Genomic DNA, 21,948 nt, shown 5'->3' on the forward strand with positions numbered 1-21,948 from the left:
ACGGGGTGAAACTGCTTTCAGATGTTACGACTCTCTGATGCTATCTTATAAATTAAAGAGGATTCAAGGAAATTTTCCTAAACTTTACCGTCGTTTACACCAGACCCGACAAATGTTATTTGAAACTTCCTTATCCCTCTAATAATTTTTCGAATAGCATGAGAGGGATGAAAGTTTGAAGCTTCGTCCCTTAAACTTGCGATTCCCAAAAATTTGCAAAGTTCCGTCAAAATCAGCATCACATGCTTCACGGATGTTCCCAGTTAAAATAAATTATGACGCAGTAGAAGTCGATACGCATGAATCGATGTATCGATGCAAACAAGACCTATTTCTAATTTCAATAGGCACAGCACGAATACCTTTGTACCTGCAATCAGCTAGAGGAGGAAATGATCGTTTTCTGGCTCATCATCGAGGGAGACAAAGGATAGATACCTCGCAAACTAGAGGGCATGTATCTTGACAGGAGGAGGTAAATCCTCAGCAACAACGAGTACATACCTGGATATAAAAGTACATATCCAAAGCAGCTACCTTCGTCAAGGTTCAATTGACTCAAGAAATACAGAAGAGTAAACGCCGATTCTCTTTTATTACTCAAGATCCGTTACTGACCAGAACGAAAGCTCAAATATTGTTGGCACCACACGATATAAACATTAATTATCTGCTAATGAATAATTCGAGTTTCTGTTTTGATGTAAATACCACTGAATCGAGCTTCAAAGCAGTGTGATGACGACAGATAATCGCGTTAGAGTTCCTCCTCACCCGCATATATTTCACATTTATTTAGTACAAACATATAATATAAACCACAAAGTTTTGCATTTTCTACGTTATTATACGATGCACAGAGTTAGAAAGTAATTTTTGCCATTATTATTGTTAAATCATCTATTGCAGAGAAAAAGTGAAATCAGTTCTGGACGAAATTTTTAGCCATACCGAATCATATGTTTTAATCAACTATCGTAAGGCTTATGACTAAACGAAAATTACTCAATACTGTCCATAGTCTACTTACTCGTGAATCACATTTCTCTTAACTCAGAACTGATTCTCTTTCTCTCTATAGTAATCTTATTCGTTGTTTGACCTAAGTATAAACAATAATGGACCAATGATCTACTTACAAACTTTGTTTCTTCCCTAATGGAGAAGGGCTGAGAGAAATTATGAAGAATTCATATTGAGAATGTACACTACGATATAGACTTAATATGCGCTACTTGTTCGTGGTGCATAAGGTGCTTAATTAATTACTATCCGTGTTCCTATCATATGTATTAGTAATCGTGATAATCTGTATACCAAAGAATACTAATTTTCATTGGACAAAGATATTTCCTATTTCAAACTGTATTTTTTTAAGAAACGAAACTCATTCTTAATAGTATGTTCTAGTAATATTCAATTATTTGTTATTTGTTATTTCGAGAAAAAAAAACAAGAAATTATAAACGGTTACAAAGTAAATGAGACATCCTTTGTTCTAACTTTAACAACTATGAAGAATGAACATTAATATTTAAATTTGAATTCTTAAAAAGTACATAAATTTGCATATCAATGACAATATTTAATGAGAATTTAATATTTAAAGATGTATTTAGTTAATTTTTATACAATCTGAATGCAAAATCTTCAAAAAATTTCTTAAGTATTTACCACACACTCTCTTGTTTTTATTAATATCTATAAAACTGCCAATAAAATATTACCTTCATTGTATTTTAAATAAGAGAAAATTAATCAATTTTGTCTTTTTTCAAGTCATAATAAATAATCTTGCCTTTCCTAATTAAAAAAAAAAATAAATAAGAATTTCTTGTCCAACATTGAATTATAATATCAAACACATGCATGGAAACTAAACTTATACTTCATTGACAATGTCCAGAAAGGTAATATCTTTGGTACCAATTTCTGTTTAGTTCATCGATTATAATGCGGAGCAAAAATACTCTGGGGAAAAACAAACGCTTTTTAATATACCAATTAAGTGTACATATAGACGTTACTGTATTGAATGTAATGAGGGAGGTTATTGATAAGATAAAAAATGAGTATATTGTTCAATATGTACAAATAAAATATGTTAGCATTAATGTAAGAAGCTGTTTTTGTTTGTATATAAATGTGAAGGTTCCACGGATAAAAGAGAGGATATTAATTTTAACAAAGTTTTAATTTAACATTTGTTTGTATGCCATATGAATATTGTATAGTATACAACGAAAACATAGAGAACGTTGAAGAAAATAATAGAAGAAAATGTGAAGTTGTGGCATTACATTGGAAAATAAGTTTTCGTTTTCGAAATACAGTGAAAACTCGATAAATGTCGCTACTCCGGGTCCGGTCAGCAACACTTACGGAATAGGAGAATCGTCTTTCGAATTTGATTGTAGTTTGCCGACGCTTCGAACGTAGAAAGAGTCAGTAGCTAAAGAAGAAAGAGGGACCGAAACTCGGATTTATCGCCCCAGTTTAAATATCCGCGTCAGTGTGACCACACTACTGCACAGAAGAAAGTTTTTTATTTTTTACTTTTTGTTAATAAAAATTTCACTATCATGTTGGGGAGATTTCTCTGATTAAAATGAGGCTAAACACGATATAAATCGGTCAATATTTGGTAGCATAATATTGAATTAAATATTGTACTTGCGAGTCTTTCTCTCTTTATTTATCCTTCTTGTGCTGTCCTTTTCTATGTTCGGAAATATCAAAGAACGACGCATCGAGGTGCTGGCTACATTTATCGAACGGGAGGTAGCTATTTTCAAACGGAACGGTTCTACCGTTTCGTAAGTGATCAAAAACTGCAACACTTATGAAATAGGGGGTTTCGTTAGCTACCACTGTTCGATAAATGTACCAATCCACTGACCTTGCGAAGATACGAGTACACAAATATTGGCCGATTTATATCGTGTTTAGTCTCATTTTAATTAGAAAAATCTTCCCCACATGATAGTAAAATTTTTATTAAAAAAAAGTAAAAAATAAAAAACTTTCTTCTTGTACAGTAGTGTGGTCACACTGACAGGGACATTTAAACTAAGATGACGAAGGCAATAAAGATTTTTAAAGAAAGCCGCTACGTCTCCGGTTACACTTCGCCTCACTGGTTCAAGGGGGATCCCCCTAGTGGTGGGGATAAAAAAGTATCATTTATGGAACAGCTCTTGAAGACATTTATCGAGTTTTCACTGTAATACTAAAATTTGATATTCTCCCTTTTACCAACGGACCCTTCTTGGGTTAGGAACTGATCGAATGATGGTACGATTGATAAGCAGGGTTCCCACCACCGTAGTTCCCCGCTCGGTTACGGGCAGCACCGATCGGATTTGTCGGAATAGAATCGTTTCTAAGTAACGCAACAAACTGATACCCTGAGAGTGGGGAAAGGTACGAATCTCTCTAGTCTCTACCTGGTCTCTTTACTACCACTGCAAGTAAAAATTATTATCTAAATTGATGCACGTGCAACGTCATCTTCATGGTATACCAAAACTGTATCAGTTTTTAAAAATTTGGTATACTTAATCGTTTATTTTTTATTTCAATTTGATACAAATTAAAAGTATTGGAGGTAATAAAACATGCTTTAATGTTACCACAAATTCTTGATTTCAAAACACTATTTTGCGGTAAATAATCCAAACGTATAATTAAATCTATTGGTAAAAAATGAAGAATATAGCTAGAACATAAACAAATTTCATATTTTGATTTTTTTTGTTTTTTTGAAGTAATGAAGCAACTATCTCTATCTACCTACTTAAGCTTTTGAGTAACTAACAATTAAGTAATATTTAACTGATGTTATTATATTACAAAATTCAAACTGCAGAAAAATGATATTTCATACATAATTACATACCAACCTAATGTAAAATGAAGACAAGAAGATATATGACATCAAAATAAACACTTGAAAATGATATTTGTATTTATTTTGTATGAAGTATTTCATCATAGGTATAATAACATTCTGTATGTATAGATATACATATAGAATAAAGCACCTTAAATTTAAGTATTTAACAACCTTAAAATGGTTGGGCATTTAATGCATTAAAAAATGTTTTAGAATATACATGGCATTAAGAGGAACATATAATGCTTTAATCCTTCTTTTGTTATATTACCTTATCAAAATATCCTAGCTGCTATCAAATTTTGTATTCTTAATTGCCAAATCTACTAAACTTCAAGAGAAAAATATAATATACAGTATAGGAAAAGGTATTGTATTATCATAAGATATAGATAAAACTATTTGATCAACTTCGATTATTTGAGATCTCACATAAATGTGAGAACATTAAAAAACATTTTTTATAACAAGATCACATATGAAAATCCTAATAACTGTTAATTTTAGATACAAGTACTATAATACTTGTTAACCAACTGTTTTTAATTGCAGCTCATTTCATCCAAAGAAAGTAAGTGGATATTGTACAAAAAACAGGTTGTTGTATGTATCCTATGGTAACATGTACTTCTGTTAAGAAATATTATATATAATAAACATTTTGACAAATAATTTAAGATTGTCTGAAGGTGACTCACACTGAATAATAAATTTAGTTCTGATATACATTTACTAAATATTTAAATAAATTATACCTCCAATAAATTCTGTTTTCCAATTTTCATTCTTTAAATCGAAATTATTTTTATATCTTACTGTCAAATATCATAATATTTTAAAAATTGTAACCTGAAGCATGTACCAATAAAAATACCCTATTTTTTAAATCACTTTCAATTTTTTTATTGCGCAATTAAGCAAATATATTTTTGGTATTAATGTTTTTAATATATTATACATTCATTTAAATATCAGCATAATAATTATTTTACATAAAATTTAAGTTGAACATATCCCTTATTCTTATTTATCTCATCCCAAATTGAACATTTAAATGTCGACAAATCCATTCTATCAATAAAAATTTTACCCTGAAATAATAGAAATATTTAGTGTTTATTAATTTTTAATAATATAATTAATATTTTTCGTTAATTTTTTGACCAAAGAAATATTTTTTATGACTATAAAACAGTTTTCGATTTTTCATAGATTTTTTGTCGACAGAATAAAAAATACATATTCATGTTTAATATATTTGTCATTTATTGTAAATTAAATTCGTATTTTACGAAACTTTTTTGAAAAAAATCCCGAAAAGAATTTCCGATTTAAATGATCAATTTATTATCAATTGTTACGTAAATAATACCACTTGTTAAAACTTTAGTTACTTGTTAAACTTATTTGCAGAAATATATAATTTAATCAATAAAATCAGATATAATAAAAATAACTTACATTTAAGTGATCGATTTCGTGTTGGACAATCCTGGCTGCCCACCCTTTTCCAGACCAGGAAAATGGCGTACCCAATCGGTTAAGAGCTTTGATTTCTACTTCCTTTGCCCTCAACACTTCGCCTGTAAATCCAACAACACTTCCACATAGTTCATGAAACGCGAATTCTTCTGGATTTTTTATCACCATTTTTGGATTAATAAAATATGTTAACGGAATTTGGTCCATTTCGCAAAATTGTTGCATTTCTTTATCGATATTGTTTAACATTTTTTCTGTTACTTCTATAACGAATATTTGCAAAGGAAGACCGATTTGTGGAGCCGATAATCCTGGCATTTGATATTTCCTCATTACTCGAGCTAAATGCTCAAGTATCTGTAACAATGGATCTATTATTTATAATAGATATGTAGATTGCACAGTTAAAAACAATAACTTTTATTGTATGAAGTCTTCTGTATAATTTCATCGTTACATGTTGCTAAAATTAATCGAAACTAATACTTTTTTAAGAAACTTTCACGTCAAAATAAATCGTAAATATTTTGATATATTTATACATAAATAAGTGATTAAAATGTTATATAAATCTAAAATATAAACCCCTGACGTTATGTGAAAGAAACTATTCAATTGTTTAGAATAGGTGTACTGTAAAAATTTACAAATATACATGAAAAGTAGAACATACCTTTTGAAATTCATTCGTTTGCAGTACTTTTGCATCTACAGGTGTCGCTTTCATTCGTAAAACAGGGTCGCCAAGTTGACAAATGTGATTGTACGGAGGCATCGGAGCTTCAGGTCGAAAATAATTCATAAAAGTTTTCTTAACTGTTTTCAAACTGAAATAACGGACACTATTTGTCCTCATGTTTGATACACATCGGTTGATTATATAACCACAATTAAACGTTGTGACTGCCATTATTGTAGAGTATTGCCCAACTTTGTGAGGATTTTTAATAGGTTGAACTTCTATAAAATGATGAATATGTTGGCAAGACTTTTATGTAGACACTGTACTGATATATCATTCTAGCGGGAAATATGATCATTATTTCGTATTATATGCAAAGGGATTAAACAATATTTGTTTATCTATATATTTAAATATAGACATTTCATACATACATCCATTATTTTAATATTCATTAATTTAGTATTATTTTAACTTAAATTATAAGTACAAGCTACCTTGCATTTAAATATTATTATCAGTAATTATCAGTTGATGTATAGCATGTACTCAAATATTTTTTATTTTATTATATTTTCAATAATATTTTTTAATAGAACATGTATTAAATGTCATTCAATGCAATAATATTAGCATCATCTATATTTGCTATGTTATGCTTCTTGTAATTACGAAATTGCTGATTATTATACTTCATTTAAAAATATAAAAAAGGTGAATATCAGCGTGAATACATATCAACTCCTCAATCTTGCATAACCTACGATTTACTGTGTCATTTAGTTCAAAGATCTTGTAATATTCAGTGAATTCAAGCATTAATATCTAGGTTGACATTATTTTTAATTTGAAGAAACGTAAAATAAGTACAGAATCGCAAATATGGTAATTATCGCTTGCGTGTAATAAATACGTAATAAAATTATTGTTAATATTTTTTTATCTTACCAGTTCAAGAATGGAACATTGAAACTGAGTTGTATAGGTAGTACTTCAATGACTACTCTCAGATTTTTATCATCACAAACTGCAGGTACAAGTAAAGATGTGGGTGTCAAATTCAATAATCAAAATCGAAAGCCAATTGTGTTACCATCTGAACCAATGCCATCACTCCCATTTCCTACTATGCCACATCCTTTGCAGACCCCTGTGATAGAAATACCAGGTTCTTTCAGAAATATAATTTATTTCAATATATGAAAAATTCACAAGATCAGAAACTTATTTAACAACTGATAAAACTAATGTTCTTTGCAATTCTGTAATTATCAATTAAAGATAAATTTATAAACTAAATATATAATATAATAGCACTGTAATAGTTCTTCAAATTCAGGTCCTATTGCTGAACCTTCTCTTCCCCAAACTGAACCCGAATCCGAACCAAATTCTAAACCACCTATTGAAATTCCAGTGCCAAATAAAAATGTGCAAGCTAATACTGAAGATGATGTATTGATTAAAGATGTAAGTATTTTCTCATAATTTTGTACGATAGAGTAATATCAGTAAATATGCGATATAATTGATTAATAATTTTCTCTAAAATAAGATTGGGAACAAAGGTATTATAACATTAAATCGTCCAAAAGCCCTAAATGCCCTAAATTTATCAATGATTGAAAAAATATATCCAGTACTTAAGAAATGGAACTTATCTAAGAAATTAGTAATAATAGAAGGTGCAGGTGAAAAGGCATTTTGTGCTGGCGGTGATGTAAAGTCCATTGTTATTGCTATGAGAGCAAACAACAAAACTGGGGGTGAAACATTTTTCAGGAAAGAATATACGTGGGTTGTAACAATAATTATATAAATAATGTATTTTATATGTTTACAAATACATTTAAACAATTAAAATTTTCATATATTAATATAGCTTAAATGACTTGATTAGTACATATAAAATACCATATGTGGCCCTAATAAATGGGATAACTATGGGGGGTGGTTGTGGAATATCTGTTCATGGTAAATATCGAGTTGCAACAGAAAAAACTTTATTTGCAATGCCAGAAACAGCAATAGGATTTTTTTGTGACGTTGGTGCATCATATTTTCTACCTAGATTAAAAGGCAAATTGGGACTTTATCTTGGATTAACTGGAGATAGATTAAAGGGTAAGAAAGATTACTGAAATTAATAATTTGTGTATACAAACACAAGTATACAGGGTGTATTAACTTGGGTTGTACAATGAAGTATAGGTGGATTTCTTATGAAAAAATAAATCAAAAATATACAATAACAATATTTTATTTGCAGCTTCGTTTTCGAGAAAACTAAATTTGAAAATTCTTCACGTACGCGTGCACTTGCCAAGTTTTCGATCTAATAGATCATACTGTTATAGCATTAGATTAACTCATTTCTGTGATCGTATAAACATTAACAATGTCATGTACATATTTTATTGTCCTTAAATAATTACAGTGTAATATTAATCACTGTTCTTCATAATATTGTCAAAATACTGACGTATAGTACAATCGATTAGTCGAAAATGTATCCAGTGCACGTAAGTACATGTGACGACGTTTTAAACTTAATTTTCTCGAAAACGAAGCGACAAATAAAAAATCATTATTCTATATTTACAATTCATTTTTTCATAAGGAAACCATACATGCTCGGCTGTACTACCCGAACCGGCAAACCCTGTATTTTGAAAGCTCTATATTAATTCGATGTTATATGAAAGGTACCGATGTATTATATGCTGGTATTGCAACCCACTTTGTTCCTTCCGAGAAGATACCAGATTTAAAGCAAGATTTATTGACAATGGATTTACCTAATGTTACGGAAGTCTTAAACAAATATCAACCTCAAAATTTGAATAAAGAGTTTTGTTTAGCACCATACATGAACCAAATTGATGAATGCTTCTCTGCATCTTCTGTAGAGGAAATAGTGGATAGGTAAATTGACTATGACACAATTGATATACAAAATTGAAAACATTTACTCTTTTAACATAATTATGTTAAATTATGTTTTACTAAAGATTGAAACAAGATAACTCAGAGTGGGCTAAAAAAACCTTACAAACATTGTTACAAATGTCGCCCACTTCTCTGAAAGTTACAATGTCTGCTATTCAGAAAGGAGCTACTCTCAGTTTGGCAGACTGTTTAAAGATGGAATTCAAATTAGCATGTAATTATGGTTTAAAGAAAAATAGTGATTTTTGCGAAGGTATTTATATTACTGAAAAACATTGATTGTTTAATAATTATGCATGCATTTTTTGAGGCAATTTCATTTGTCCTGTATCACATACTCCTGATATTATTATTGAAATAATATACAAATTTGATCATTCTTCAGGTGTTAGAGCCCTTTTAATCGATAAAGATCAGAAGCCAACCTGGAATCCACAAAGTTTAGGTGAAGTTACTGATGCATATGTAAATCAGCAATTCGCAAACTTGGAAGAAAAAGAATTGGCAATTTGAAATTATTTAAAAATGTTTTACATTTTTTATTGTCAAATTATATATATATATTTCTTTTTATATAACTCTTTATTGTTATCTTGTTAATAATATTTTTCTACATTTAATACACTTTATTAATATTAATATAACTCCAATTTGACATCCACTCCTAATTCAAGGTTTTAGAGTTGCAACATTAATAAGGAACTAGCACGATATATAGAAATCGTATTAAATACAAAACAACATTATTTGTGTAAAATAACGAGTAGAACACCATTAGTACTTACAATTATTGTATTGACATGTAAAAAATGTGATTTTCAAAACCATTAATTTTGACGTTAATTGTCTAAAACCAAGTTTACCTATATAAACAGAGCAATACAATAAATCTATATAATAATGTCTATCTAAGTACAGGCGATTTGATTTAAATTTTAGGTTGATTTAATTTACAAAACATTATTGACACTTTTTACTCACTACAAAAATGTGACCGTGTGTTTAACAATAATATCATCATGAAATATATTTACTATCACCTTCATTACAACTCATATTGATATTGCTTGTTGCTTCATAAACGTTAATAATTTCTATTGATAAGCAACAAAAATTTATGGAAAAGTTGTACATTATACATATATAATATTCACAGATGTACTTCAAAATAGAAATATATAAAACCGAGTTTATATATTACTTTTGTTTAATTTTTTGAAAAACTCACAAAAAATAATGGTACTTAAATATAAATAAACAAGTATTTTTTTCATATTATTTAATAATATCGCATATGAGCAAAATGTTTTAAATAAAAAAAAATAATATTATAAAAATAACTTTGAGAAACACTTGGAATTCTTAAATAGTTTATTATTTTATTTATCAAAATGTTTATATCATTTTTCAGCATGTCAAGTACTTCCATAATGTGATTTGCAAAACGATAGGAATCCTCAGAACTTGTATGGAATTTAAAAAATTCATGTAGAATATTGTTGTAGGCTCCACATGTTAAAAAGAAAGAAATTTGTCCTATCACGTATTTATATCGTATTTTTAAGATATCGTCTTCTTTCCTCATTTGCACTGTTTTGAACCTGTTACTGCAGTTTATCCTATTATAATACACCTCTGATACTGGCATCCAGTACGAATCAGTGAAAGGGAAATGTAGTAAACTGCTGAGAATTGGAGCATTTAAGTTATCATATGCGTTCAGTTAATATATTGAGCGAGCCAGCGGAAGCCCTCACCATACCCCTGTCTTTTTAACACTGAGCACATAAATAATTCCAGCGGACGACCGGGTATTTCACTGCGTGAAATTTTTCCCTAAAATCATATTCATTATATTACATAAGTGTATCAAATAAAATTTATTTGTTGTACTTACTTTTCCTGTTGTTTGACCATAGAGATTAAAATAATTTCTCAATTCGTCTTCTGAAGCTGCACCTGATTTATCAATTTTATTACCTAGTACTAAAATTGGACACATACTAAGTTGTTCGTCGGTCAACAGTGCATCAAATTCAGCTTTCGACTCTGATAGTCTTGATCTGTCAAATGCATCCACAAGAAACACTATTGCATCCACTGCTGGGAAATAGTCCTTCCAGACTCTTCTTGCTATAATATATCATTTCCTTGTATAGATTTAAATTTATGAAGTCTACTTAAGACCAATACTATAATAACATAATTAATTATACCTTGAGGATGTCCTCCAAGGTCAAATGTTGTGAACCTCATATTTCCAATAGATAGTTCTTCTGATGCTGAAACATAAAATTACATACAGTACTGTTACAATATGTATATCAAGTTTAGTCTAATAAATGACGTTAAAAAAATATGTAAGTTGTAAAATTATTAATTAATTATTGGGAGTGTATGAAATTTTGATCGGAACAGAAATCTCATCTCATATATATGCACCTTCTTACACGAAAAAGGTTATGTTAGTAATATTGTAGGAAACATTGCGAATTTCAAGAATTCTGAAGGTCGTCAATGATACAATCATACTCCACTCCATCTCATTCTGAACATCGGAATCCCGTGAGTTTTTAATTTCTGCATACCACTAATTTTGGATTTTCTATTCTGTGTTCAATTATCATGCTAATAGCATATTATAAGCTATTCAAAATAGCAAAAAATAAACACTTCCGGGAATTCCGGATGTTTTCGGGATTCCGAACATTCTCGAGATCACGCATATCCTTATTAGTTATTAATTTAAAACTTCAATTTTAAACAATATTGCTTTCAATAAACTATCTTTAATAATTTCATTATAAATAATTGATTCTATTAGATCTTGTTACAGAGTTCTGCTATTGTTATTCATGATTATACAAATAAAACTGTCATCTACTTATGAGTGATACAGTCTTGTGAAATATGCAATATCATCCACAAACAAATGATACACCAGCCAAAGCATTAAAGACAAAATCAACCAATAAAATTATGAACTATTCTTATTGATATAGCAAAACAATATATTGTAAATAATATATATGAAAAAAATACCAAGTTCCAAGCAATAATTACTAGTAATACATTAATAAATATTGATTACTTGGGTGCAATGTAGGTACATGTTGTCCTAGTCGATCATCTTTGAGCCTATGAAGCAATGTGGTTTTACCTGCATTGTCTAAACCAAGAAACAGGAGTTTACCACTCTTTTTCCAAAACCCTAGACATAAAAAACATAAAATAATAATGTAGCATAATGTAGGTAATAAATAAAATAGATGCAGGCAATCTTATAAATTTAATATTTGTTAATGTATAAAATGAGCATAAATATTCTAAATTATCGAGGCAATATCTTTTATATAAAATATATTTATACGTAAAATAAAAAAAATATATATTTAAAAAATCATTATAAAAATTACACTCACCAAAATATTTTAAAACCCCTGCAAACCAGTCCAAAATAAGCATATTTGTAGATATAAATGGATATCAGGTCCACTGTGTCTAACTACTGAATGACTCTGCAACAATGAAATTGACAAAATTATCGACTGCAAGTAATTGTATCGTATAGTACAAGCGAGTTTTTTGAACCTATCGTAGCTTGGTGTGACCTAAGCATATATAAATTGCAACAAAACATACTGCAGCAAAATGGATAATAACAACAAACATTAACGAGGAACTATTTTAAAATAAACAGTGAATTAGTACAGCTTTGTGTACTTTAGGTAAAAATAAAATGTAGCATATGATCGGTGCAAAATTACAATTAAAATTCGACAGACTTACCAGATCTCGCCCACTAATAACAGTAATACGATCTTTCATTCACCACCACTAAAATGCAGAATTGCAGGCGGGTCAGAAAAGCGTTCGCATGGTATAACTACGTAGAACCTGTTACTTTGTCACTGGACTAACGTATCCAACGTGAAAAAATACACGAAGATGTAGGAGACGAAGAAAAAGTGCTTTTTCTTCTACAGAAAGTATAGCTTTAGCGAGCCTGGTGTGGCCTGGTTGGCTGGCAGTTGGCACTGATGACGTCTACTTCCGTCAGCCATATTGTTTGAATAGTGCTGTTTCATAAGCGCGGATTTTAAGGTCAATTCCATCTAATTTTATTCAGCTCCTAGCTGCTATTTCATTCATATATTGTAATTTTTGTTTTTCTTTCTCTTTAAATAGACAATTATACTTTCCGATTACAATATCGACTAAAACATTGTAATAGTAATAGTAAATATATACAGGCATATACAGCTCAGATATACAATATTTATTTTACTACAATTATTGAAAAATATGTATATAATAACTCAAAAACTTTTCTACGAAGTACATTTATTTTAAGACTAGAAATCGTATCGTGTAGTTGAAATTTCGATATCCCTAGTTTAAGCTTAATTTGGTAACTTTATAGATTGACTTCCCTAACCTCTTCACAATTATTCCATGTAACAGTGATTATGTCGGCAGGTAAAATTTATGTTTTTCTCTGTTAGAAATTAATATTAACACAAGTACGTTAACAGTACCATTTTTATTTGTATATTATACTACAAATTTATACAAAAACAATGTTTATAACCTCAAATGAAACTTTTGATAGCAATGTTTTTATTAGACATGTATATTCTGTTACTTATTTATAGGATGGTTGATAAACAATTTTCGTTTAGCATACAGCCACATAGCTGGATGCAATATGTACTCTTGTTTATTTATACAATCCAGAGATTATGCAGCTAGAAAAGGTACAAGAGAAAAGGCCAGAAAGAAGAAAGTTAAAGTTGTTGCTGAAAAAGTTGGGTTTATTCCACATAATGAGAGAATTTGTAAAGGGTGAGTATATTATATTGCTAGTTTTTATTATAATTAATATTAATCTATAATTATTAAATAATTTCTATAATAGGGAAAAGGTGCAGCCAAAAGTACCTCCACTTTTGGCATTAGATGATAGCTGGAAAAGGAAATCAGTGGACGATGTATGGATAGTAAAATATCATCAAAAACCAGTTTATTCCTTAAAAGAAGCTCTGGAATGTCATCGTGAACTACATCATCCAACTATGTACAATAAACCAAATGCATATGTTAATGCATATATTGAATTAAATTTGCAGGTCAGGAATCAGATTTTATCCACTTTTTTATTATATTATACACTCTTTTAATAATAATAATAATTGGATTAATAATAATGATTGGAGTTTGTCTAAATTGATTTTTTCATTCACTTCGTTACAATTTGATTTATTAGTGCTTTTTTGATAAAAATATCATATCTAAATTATATAATAGCGTGAAAAGAAAACGAAAACATTGGAAAGGTTTACAAAACTAGTTGATACGCCACATATATTTCCATTAAGTGAAACGCGATCAATATTAGCTTTGTCTAAATCAAAAGAAGATCAAAACATTGCTAAAGAAAGTGGAGCCGATTTTGCTGGTGGTATTGAATTGATTAAACAAATTCAAGTAAGGCCTAATGAATAATTGATTAAATTAAATAATATATAATAATTTCTGGTACAGGATATTTAACATTGATATTTATAGGGTGGAGATTTTTCTTACAAAGAATTTGATTACGTCATAGCTCATCCAAATATTTTACCTGATTTAATAGTAATTAGAGGATTATTAAGAAAGAAATTTCCAAATATACATTCGGGTGAGTAAGTGTACTCATTAACGATAATTTCTTCTATTATCACTAAATATGAATCTTGGTGACTTGAATGCTTCAGGTACTTTGGGTACTGATATAGGTATTCTTATTGAGAGATGCAAGAGAGCAATACAGTATACTGCACAACCAGATAAAACCTTTAAAAACTATGGTGTAATTGATGTAGCCTTTGGCATGGTAAACTTAAATTTATTAAGATTTGTCCGACGTGTAAAATGTATTATATCTAAAAATTTTGTACTCTTTAATGGTATTTATTTGATTATAGCTCGATATGGAGATAAACCACTTGGAAAAAAATTTTTCCTCCCTTATTAATAATGTTTATGCCGTGAAACCAAAACGCGAGGGAATTTTTATCCCGAGGTATTATATAAGAACGAGATTTTGTGATATTACCAAAACATCATAATAATTTACGAGTATAGATGTTTAAAACATATTGAAATGTTTTAGAGTTCAAATTAGTTGTTCAACATCAGGGGAATCTTTTAAAATTAATTTTGAAGAATATCTTTCAATGAAAGCTGAGGAAACGGCAAAAGAAGAAGAAGAAGAAGAAGAAGTTAATACTGCAGTTATTAGTACACACTAAATGTATAACCAAATGAATAAAGTAATATGTAATTGTTATTCGTAACGATATACTTCTCATTGCATTCCTGTTGTTTATTTACGTTTCAGTTACATCGAAAATTCATACGCGTGCGGCATCGCGTTGAAATTTCGGCCAGATTGCCGGTCGTTCGAGTTCGCTCGAGACGAAGGAATATAAACAGTGATAGAGGTGACTCGGGTTCTTTAAATCCGCGTTAAATTTCGATGTTTACACGACGGATTACCGTACAAACGTGGATCGTTTTCGTTAATAAATATATTCCGTTATCGTAAATTAGAAAGTGAATCCGAAACTATGTGCAGAATGGCGAGGGGTCTCGTTAACGGGAACAGAATATTAAGATCACGATTCGCGGTCCGTGCGTTCGGATGCAATAACAGACCAGCTGCGCAACGAAAAGACTGAGGAGCGTAAGAGCGCGGAAGATGAAAGAACAAGACGAAGCCAAGTGAAGCGAAGGAAAAGGGAATGGAGAATGGCGAGCGGCCGTGGTGGTGAGACCGGTGGAGGGGCGACGGCTTACCTACCTGCCGGTCTAGAGCTCAGTCGGTGTCCGCCAGGTTGAAAATCCGTCGCTTCTCCTGTCCGTCCTGCACGTGACGTTTCCCAGTTTCGTCGAAGAGGCGCGAAAAAAAGGAAAGTTAAAGTCGAAAACCGACAACACATCGAAACGAGTACCGTACGCGGGCGACTTTAATCAGTGTTCGTTAAAAACATTCACCGATTAACCTTCTTCGAGCCGTTGGCGAACGTCCCTCTTTGGTATCCGGATCGCTGAAAAAACGTTGAACCGCGCTTTTCGACTCGATAACAGTGCGTGCGAGTCCGCGCAGTCATATACACGCGCGCGATTCCACGCGTGTAGTATACGTGTGTGTGTTTACTAGTGGTGATCTGTGTTGACTGTGCAGCGAGCAACAACCACGACAACGGTGATTCTAGGTTACATCGAATTCGTCGGCGACCGATTGTTGTTACCGGCTACTTTATAGACATGCCTGGATTGGAGAGCAACAGACGGCGGCATTAGGTGACACACCGGCGCAAACGATACACACACGCACACGACAGGCGCGCGAACAAGTATGGTAAGTGCCAGACTGGTATCTACTTTCGAATACGTCCAATGGTACGCTATTGACATGTGCCGAATTTTGTATCGAATTTACCGTGCAGCGCGTTGGTGTTTGCACGGAACGATTCTTAGAATAGAATCACTTGTAAATGTGAAAAAATTCAATCAAATTGTTCCATTAAAAACGCAAGTAACGAGTACAAATATTATTATTTTGAATATTATAAAAATGGCGTCGAGATTATATACTTTCCGGTCCGATATTTTTAGTTCCTGCTATCATAAATTCTATTATACTCTCTGTGGTACGATTTAATGTTATCTTATTTTTTGCAATTATAAATTCGTATCGGCTATTTGCGTATTTAATCTCAAGCAAGCAGCAATTTTATTTTATTACATCATATTCAAATATACGGTAAAGCCTCGATTTATCAGTTTATTTCGGAAGGAGATTTATTAAATCCAATCGGTCGTAAATTAGAGTCTATACATAATCTAAAATTCGTTAAATAACAGATAATATATTTTTAAGCGGATTTAAAGCTACAAGTCAGTTATATGCAAGTATAATACGTATTCGGGATTAAAGAATTTCTTCATTAAATTATTCAGAAATTATACATTTGTTTTACTCGGCGGAAGAATTATATACTTCGTCGATCTTCGTGTTTATTTTAATATGTACTAGCAAGAGGAAATAGTACCATTTGTGCTACTGCAAAAAGATGGAGCGATGTTTTTCACGTGTAAATTACGTTTTTACGATAGGAATGTCGATAGCCATGAGTTTATGCAATACCTAATCCTAATTAATAGTAAAATAATTTTTTTCGAAAACTCTGATCTAAGAGCATCTTCTTCGACTCTTTAGAGTAGATTGAGGTAATACGATCTTCAAGAAATTATTCGATTCTAAAATAACTCAAGGAAGAACTCAAGATTCGAGGTTTTACTGTAATAAGAAACAGTAAATTTTGACGTATTCGATACTAAAATAATAATATAAGTACGTTTCATAACAAGTAGCATGCACTTTGGAATATAAAAGATCAATACGGAGTATTTTTAACTAACTAAATTTCGAACGGTATATATTTATTATTTGATGCTCCACGGATAGTAAAACAGTAACTTCTCTCTTGCAAGATCAAACACAGACGGAATCATAATTTTACGGATCCGTTATGACTCGAATATACGGTTCGCATTTAAAGGGTATCCGATAAAGGTCACGCGCATCAGATTATCAACAGAGTAGAAACGATGAGAACTTTGGCGTCTTCATTTGGCTCGTGACGCCAGTAGAAAGGAAGCGTTAAAAGAAATACAAACGAGCGATCTTATGTGGAACGTGTATGTATATGATTTCATACGCACACGCAACTGTCTAATTTTAAATACAAATACTATACGCGCTCGTTAGGGATAAGTTTACGATTCTATTATGATTTCATTTTAGATGAATTTATGCATAGATTCTCTGCAATTACTCGTTTTAACGAATAATTGAGTTGGTAAATCGGCAGGTAGACCGTTTCACATATCGCGTAGGAGAATGATCAATTCTCAGGGGATCGAAATAACAACAAAATTTACAAATATTCTAGATTCTAAAATTACAAATACAACTATTGTTAAAAAGTTGAAAGTAGTCCAATTACAGATATTTTGTTACAATAAAAGTCCTATACAGAGATTCTAGAGGGCAAAATAAGACGAAAAACAAGAATATTAATTTGTTGATGGAGGCTTTGTTAAAAAGTTATTAACGTTTAAAATTCCGGCCGTACTGAGTTTTTTTCTCGAAAATGCGCAGGATTTCGGGGGTATGTCTATTCACCAAAAATGATTGTAATTTACCCTCGCAACCAAAAATAATTTTTCGAAAACGATTTGAAATTTTTTTTTCCGTCGAAAAATTTCACATCTTCTCGAATTGTTTTTTAGAAAATGGGTAGGATTTCGGGGGTATGTCTATTCACCAAAAATGATTGTAATTGACCCCCACAACCGAAAATAATTTTTTTTTTTCGTCGATTTTAGGCACCTAATTAGATTTTCAGTGAAAAATTTTTTTCTCGAAAGTGCGTAGGATTTCGGGGGTATGTGTAATGACCAAAAATGATTGTAATTGATTCCCGCAACCGAAAATAATTTTTCCAGAACGATTTGAAATTTTGGAATTTAATTGTTAATAACTTTTTAACGAAGCCTCCATCAACAAAGTGGTAGTCTTGATTTTCGTCTTATTTTGGCCTCTAGAATGTCCCATTAAAATTTTTCCCAGGGTTGGCCGAACACCCTGTATAGTATACATATTATATGACGAAATTCCTTGAATTGAATCTGTACAGAATTTCTTCCTATTTAACAAGTGTATCTTGTCACCTTTGAAATTAACCAGTTAACTGTGGCGATTTGCATATGAACGAAAAAAAGCATGAGAAATCAATTTCTTACTTTAACTTGCTGTTAGAGAATGGTGTTGAGCAAAGCATGGTACAATGCATAATGAATATATGAATCCGTAATCGCTTCTGTGATGACTAATAAAACACAATGATACATTTACGAAAACTAATTCGTAGTATATGCAGTTTTTTTTTATATTAATTATTTATAATTTTTATTTGTTTGTTTCATTTTGTCTTGACCTCTAAACATTTTAAACATATTAAAATTTACGAATATAATTTAGTTTTCGCCGAAATTACAATTTAAATATCAAATTGTAATAAAATTTTACGCATGATGGACATAGTTGTCATGACACAAAATTCTGCCACATCTCCATGACGGATATAGTCCTCAAACACACTTAACTGGTTAAGTGGCATTCGATCGGTGACCACATTTCGATCGTACGCGACATCTGATCACGTCGCGAAGAGGCGATCACTCGAACGTCAAATTAGAGGTGCATCGATAGTATAGAAGCATCATCAATTTTGATTACCGCGAGTTTAGTAATATTAACTCCTTAACGATAGCTAGCGCGCAAGACTGCGTTACAAACTGTGTTCCAGGCGAAGTAAACAAACAGTCGCGTAGGTCCGTATTTCCTAAATCGTTCATTTTAGAGGACACTTGTTCATAGGATAGTTTTCACTTATTCGTTTAAGTGTTTACGTGTATCATCTGAAACGCCTCGGATAAAAGTTGTACTTTTCAACTTCTGTAACTCATTAGTAACTTGACATCGCCGGTCGCGTGTCGTGGATAACAACGAGGCTCGCTTCGAGCCAGTAATTATAGCGCGTGACATGCGTTCACGTGCGTGGGTACACTCACGAGAGCATTGGTCGAATAATCAAATACCATGGCAATCGGTTGATATTTATCCAATACAGACGATTTTGTACCACTAAAGGTTTCTTTCGCAAAAATGTGTACGCAATATTTATTTGTTATATTAGCAAAGACGAAGTTTCGTTAACTATTAGAAAAACCACAGAACTCGGAAAAGTACATTTTTCCAGGAGAAACTAAAAACTGTTATTGTACGAGTTACATACGTGAACTCGTAATATCAGAAATGAGAAGCTCTAGGAAACATTTACAAAAAATTATTTTATAAATTCAAAATGTGTTTTGTGTTTAAACATCGCATCACTTGTAGAGATAGTATTCTGGGGTCATTAAAATGTTTGTTCTATTTATAACTAAACTCCAGAGATGCTTTTCTTCCGATCAGATTTTTATCCCGGTAGGTTTGCTCGTACTTATATTTCTCATTACGATCAGGCACATCAAGTTCAATGAAACGATAACGAGAAACGAACGATCCGTTGGCATAGTTGTATTTCAGTAGCAGTTTCTACTAATCTTATAAAGTTATCCTTTCATATACACGTGCCAAGACGAGTTTCTCGGTCAGTCATGCGTGTAGATTGCTGTAAAACCTGGCTCTGGAAGTAAATGCAAATGATACCTTTAGCTCCGCGTATTTTTGCATCGTCGACGTTTCCCTTTCCTGTCTCCGCCAACACACGTCTGTACTCTAATTGCATTGTAATAAGTGTGCAACGCGAAAAAGTGTCGGCAGTCCTCCGTACGGCTCGACTCTACGCGACTTGCATGAAAAATTGCTGATCAATATTGTTATCTTATGCACGAGGTTATTACAACCGCGAGTTCTTCTTTCACTCGCTACCAGCAGTCATTTTTATCATAATATTGTTCCTTTGTGCTGCTACCGCGTCGCTGGTCACAACTATAGCTCGAATACTCGTTGGAATTCGATTAAGAACCTTTTATGGTTATTATCATGCAAATATCTCCATGTAGAATTGACATCGACTCTTATTATTAACATCGTAGAATAACTAAGTTATTATACAACGTGTAGGAAAAATGTTTGCACGCGTAAACGAAAAAGTATTTTCACTAAATTACCCACTTTGTTTACACGAAAATACCTCCTATAAATACAATACAAAACTGAAACGACTAATGTAAAATAGGCGTTATTGTACCTGTATAAAAGAATTCACCCGATAGATTCAGGAATATCCAGAATCTAGATACGTATATGTTTAAAACAATAGACAGCGTCCTAACAACCGCTACAGCGAGGTGTGATTACTAATATAATTAAATATATCCCATAATATCCAATACCCATAAATATTTAATTACAATTTCTTAAATGTCGAGAACCTCCGTTTTCGAAAATCTGAAAGCAGTTTGCATTCGAAGGTAATTTAAGTGGAAACTCCAGCATTTGCCTTCGAGCCAAACGAGATTTTTCTTCGCGGTGTTCAAACATCTAATATGGAAAGTATATCGTTAACTATTCATTGTGTTCTATGTTAATTTTTAGCAGTCAGTTTATATAATAAATGAAAATCCAGGATCGTTTCGCGATTAAGGTAAACAGAAACTCGCGAATCGGTATTCTTTTCCGTGGTACGATTAATTAGAAAGCGCAGGAGAGTTTGCCAAGTCATTTTGTTCTATTATATCTCAATTAATGCTTCTGCAGTTTATCTTATTGTATCGTGGTTGCCACCCACTTTCTCGTGCACCGGTATTCGCATAGTTTCTTTTCTTTTGTTGCACGGGGTAACAAACGCAGCTCGATAATTATCCTGATCGAGGAACTAATTTTCTGTCAGTGATCATTCTCGAGTAGCCAGGCACATGTAACGGTAACGTCGAGATTTACTTTCGCTACCGTTATCTGGCATATTTATCGCCTTTAAGATGCGTTTCGTTTTGAATCTTCAAGAGATACTTCTTTTTTTTATTTTAAAGTATGAAAGTAAATCTAAATTCTTAATCTGTTAATTTTAGCGAAAGTTCATATTAGAATGATGTTTCTAACGATTGAAAGCGATAATGTGAATTGTGAACGTTACTTTTCGTAATCTCCGTGACACGCATTTGTCCGATTTCATTTAATTTTATTACAAATATTAAATGAATCGAAAGTATCAAATATATTTTTTATATTTAAGGTGACGTTGTATAAAATTGATCGAGCAACAGTCAGAACTGAATATATGAATATATTTGACGATCGACTTTTTAATATTAATTC

At 31.5% G+C, this 21,948-nt stretch overlaps 6 protein-coding genes across 9 annotated transcripts in view; 4 read left to right on the forward strand and 2 right to left on the reverse strand.

Moving 5' to 3' along the window:
- LOC122401665 (tachykinin-like peptides receptor 99D) overlaps window positions 1-816 on the forward strand; it is a 39,819-nt gene extending 39,003 nt beyond the window's left edge. The window contains exon 6 of the mRNA XM_043403940.1: window positions 348-816. Coding sequence (XP_043259875.1) covers window positions 348-466 — 119 coding nt within the window. The 3' untranslated portion in view covers window positions 467-816. The remainder of the gene's footprint in view (window positions 1-347) is intronic.
- Window positions 817-4,837: 4,021 nt separating this feature from the next.
- On the reverse strand, window positions 4,838-7,388 carry LOC122401704 (peptide deformylase, mitochondrial-like). Its single transcript, XM_043404019.1, has 4 exons — window positions 7,008-7,388; window positions 6,051-6,337; window positions 5,357-5,734; window positions 4,838-4,986 (listed from the first exon to the last, which is right to left on the reverse strand). Exons 2-4 carry the CDS (start codon window positions 6,285-6,287, stop codon window positions 4,879-4,881), a joined length of 723 nt encoding a protein of 240 aa, XP_043259954.1. The 5' UTR covers window positions 6,288-6,337; window positions 7,008-7,388; the 3' UTR covers window positions 4,838-4,878.
- Window positions 6,767-9,536, forward strand: LOC122401703 (3-hydroxyisobutyryl-CoA hydrolase, mitochondrial). Of its 4 annotated transcripts, none has more exons than XM_043404015.1 (8): window positions 6,767-6,944; window positions 7,011-7,227; window positions 7,399-7,529; window positions 7,615-7,853; window positions 7,942-8,183; window positions 8,765-8,984; window positions 9,071-9,261; window positions 9,394-9,536. In XM_043404015.1, the coding sequence occupies exons 1-8, from the start codon at window positions 6,942-6,944 to the stop codon at window positions 9,519-9,521; spliced, it is 1,371 nt and encodes a 456-aa protein (XP_043259950.1). In that variant the 5' UTR covers window positions 6,767-6,941; the 3' UTR covers window positions 9,522-9,536. The 4 variants fall into 4 exon arrangements, with proteins under 4 accessions (XP_043259950.1, XP_043259951.1, XP_043259952.1 ...); XM_043404016.1 differs by having other exon boundaries at window positions 7,011-7,098; XM_043404017.1 differs by having other exon boundaries at window positions 6,768-6,944; window positions 7,011-7,098; window positions 7,477-7,529.
- An 841-nt stretch (window positions 9,537-10,377) lies between these two features.
- Window positions 10,378-12,998, reverse strand: LOC122401706 (GTP-binding protein SAR1a-like). Its single transcript, XM_043404022.1, has 6 exons — window positions 12,798-12,998; window positions 12,431-12,526; window positions 12,100-12,219; window positions 11,225-11,290; window positions 10,906-11,141; window positions 10,378-10,844 (listed from the first exon to the last, which is right to left on the reverse strand). Exons 2-6 carry the CDS (start codon window positions 12,471-12,473, stop codon window positions 10,728-10,730), a joined length of 582 nt encoding a protein of 193 aa, XP_043259957.1. The 5' UTR covers window positions 12,474-12,526; window positions 12,798-12,998; the 3' UTR covers window positions 10,378-10,727.
- Window positions 12,999-13,217: 219 nt separating this feature from the next.
- Window positions 13,218-15,304, forward strand: LOC122401705 (39S ribosomal protein L1, mitochondrial). The gene is made up of 8 exons (XM_043404021.1): window positions 13,218-13,487; window positions 13,664-13,853; window positions 13,927-14,137; window positions 14,316-14,495; window positions 14,577-14,691; window positions 14,768-14,886; window positions 14,978-15,075; window positions 15,166-15,304. Exons 1-8 carry the CDS (start codon window positions 13,478-13,480, stop codon window positions 15,302-15,304), a joined length of 1,062 nt encoding a protein of 353 aa, XP_043259956.1. The 5' UTR covers window positions 13,218-13,477.
- A 585-nt stretch (window positions 15,305-15,889) lies between these two features.
- Window positions 15,890-21,948, forward strand: part of LOC122401686 (cadherin-99C) — a 153,349-nt gene continuing 147,290 nt past the window's right edge. Inside the window, exon 1 of the mRNA XM_043403972.1 lies at window positions 15,890-16,416. Within this exon, the coding sequence (XP_043259907.1) occupies window positions 16,414-16,416 (3 nt within the window). The 5' untranslated portion in view covers window positions 15,890-16,413. The remainder of the gene's footprint in view (window positions 16,417-21,948) is intronic.

The sequence above is a fragment of the Colletes gigas genome, unplaced genomic scaffold, assembly GCF_013123115.1.
Source record: "Colletes gigas isolate AHSC1104 unplaced genomic scaffold, ASM1312311v1 Colletes_gigas_Sc00027, whole genome shotgun sequence".
Taxonomy (NCBI): Eukaryota; Metazoa; Arthropoda; class Insecta; order Hymenoptera; family Colletidae; genus Colletes; species Colletes gigas.

Coding starts and splice junctions, on each gene's coding strand:
- LOC122401704 (XM_043404019.1), bottom strand. CDS start 6,287: ATGGCAGTCACAACGTTTAATTGTGGTTATATAATCAACCGATGTGTA. Junction 5,735..6,050: donor AAACGAATGAATTTCAAAAG/GTATGTTCTACT, acceptor CCATTGTTACAG/ATACTTGAGCATTTAGCTCG. Junction 4,987..5,356: donor ACGAAATCGATCACTTAAAT/GTAAGTTATTTT, acceptor CTATTATTTCAG/GGTAAAATTTTTATTGATAG.
- LOC122401703 (XM_043404015.1), top strand. Junction 7,854..7,941: donor TTTTTCAGGAAAGAATATAC/GTGGGTTGTAAC, acceptor ATATTAATATAG/CTTAAATGACTTGATTAGTA. Junction 8,985..9,070: donor GTAGAGGAAATAGTGGATAG/GTAAATTGACTA, acceptor GTTTTACTAAAG/ATTGAAACAAGATAACTCAG.
- LOC122401706 (XM_043404022.1), bottom strand. CDS start 12,473: ATGCTTATTTTGGACTGGTTTGCAGGGGTTTTAAAATATTTTG. Junction 11,291..12,099: donor TGTACCTACATTGCACCCAA/GTAATCAATATT, acceptor TTTATGTTTCAG/CATCAGAAGAACTATCTATT. Junction 10,845..10,905: donor ATGGTCAAACAACAGGAAAA/GTAAGTACAACA, acceptor ATATGATTTTAG/GGAAAAATTTCACGCAGTGA.
- LOC122401705 (XM_043404021.1), top strand. Junction 14,138..14,315: donor ATATTGAATTAAATTTGCAG/GTCAGGAATCAG, acceptor ATTATATAATAG/CGTGAAAAGAAAACGAAAAC. Junction 14,887..14,977: donor TTGATGTAGCCTTTGGCATG/GTAAACTTAAAT, acceptor ATTTGATTATAG/CTCGATATGGAGATAAACCA.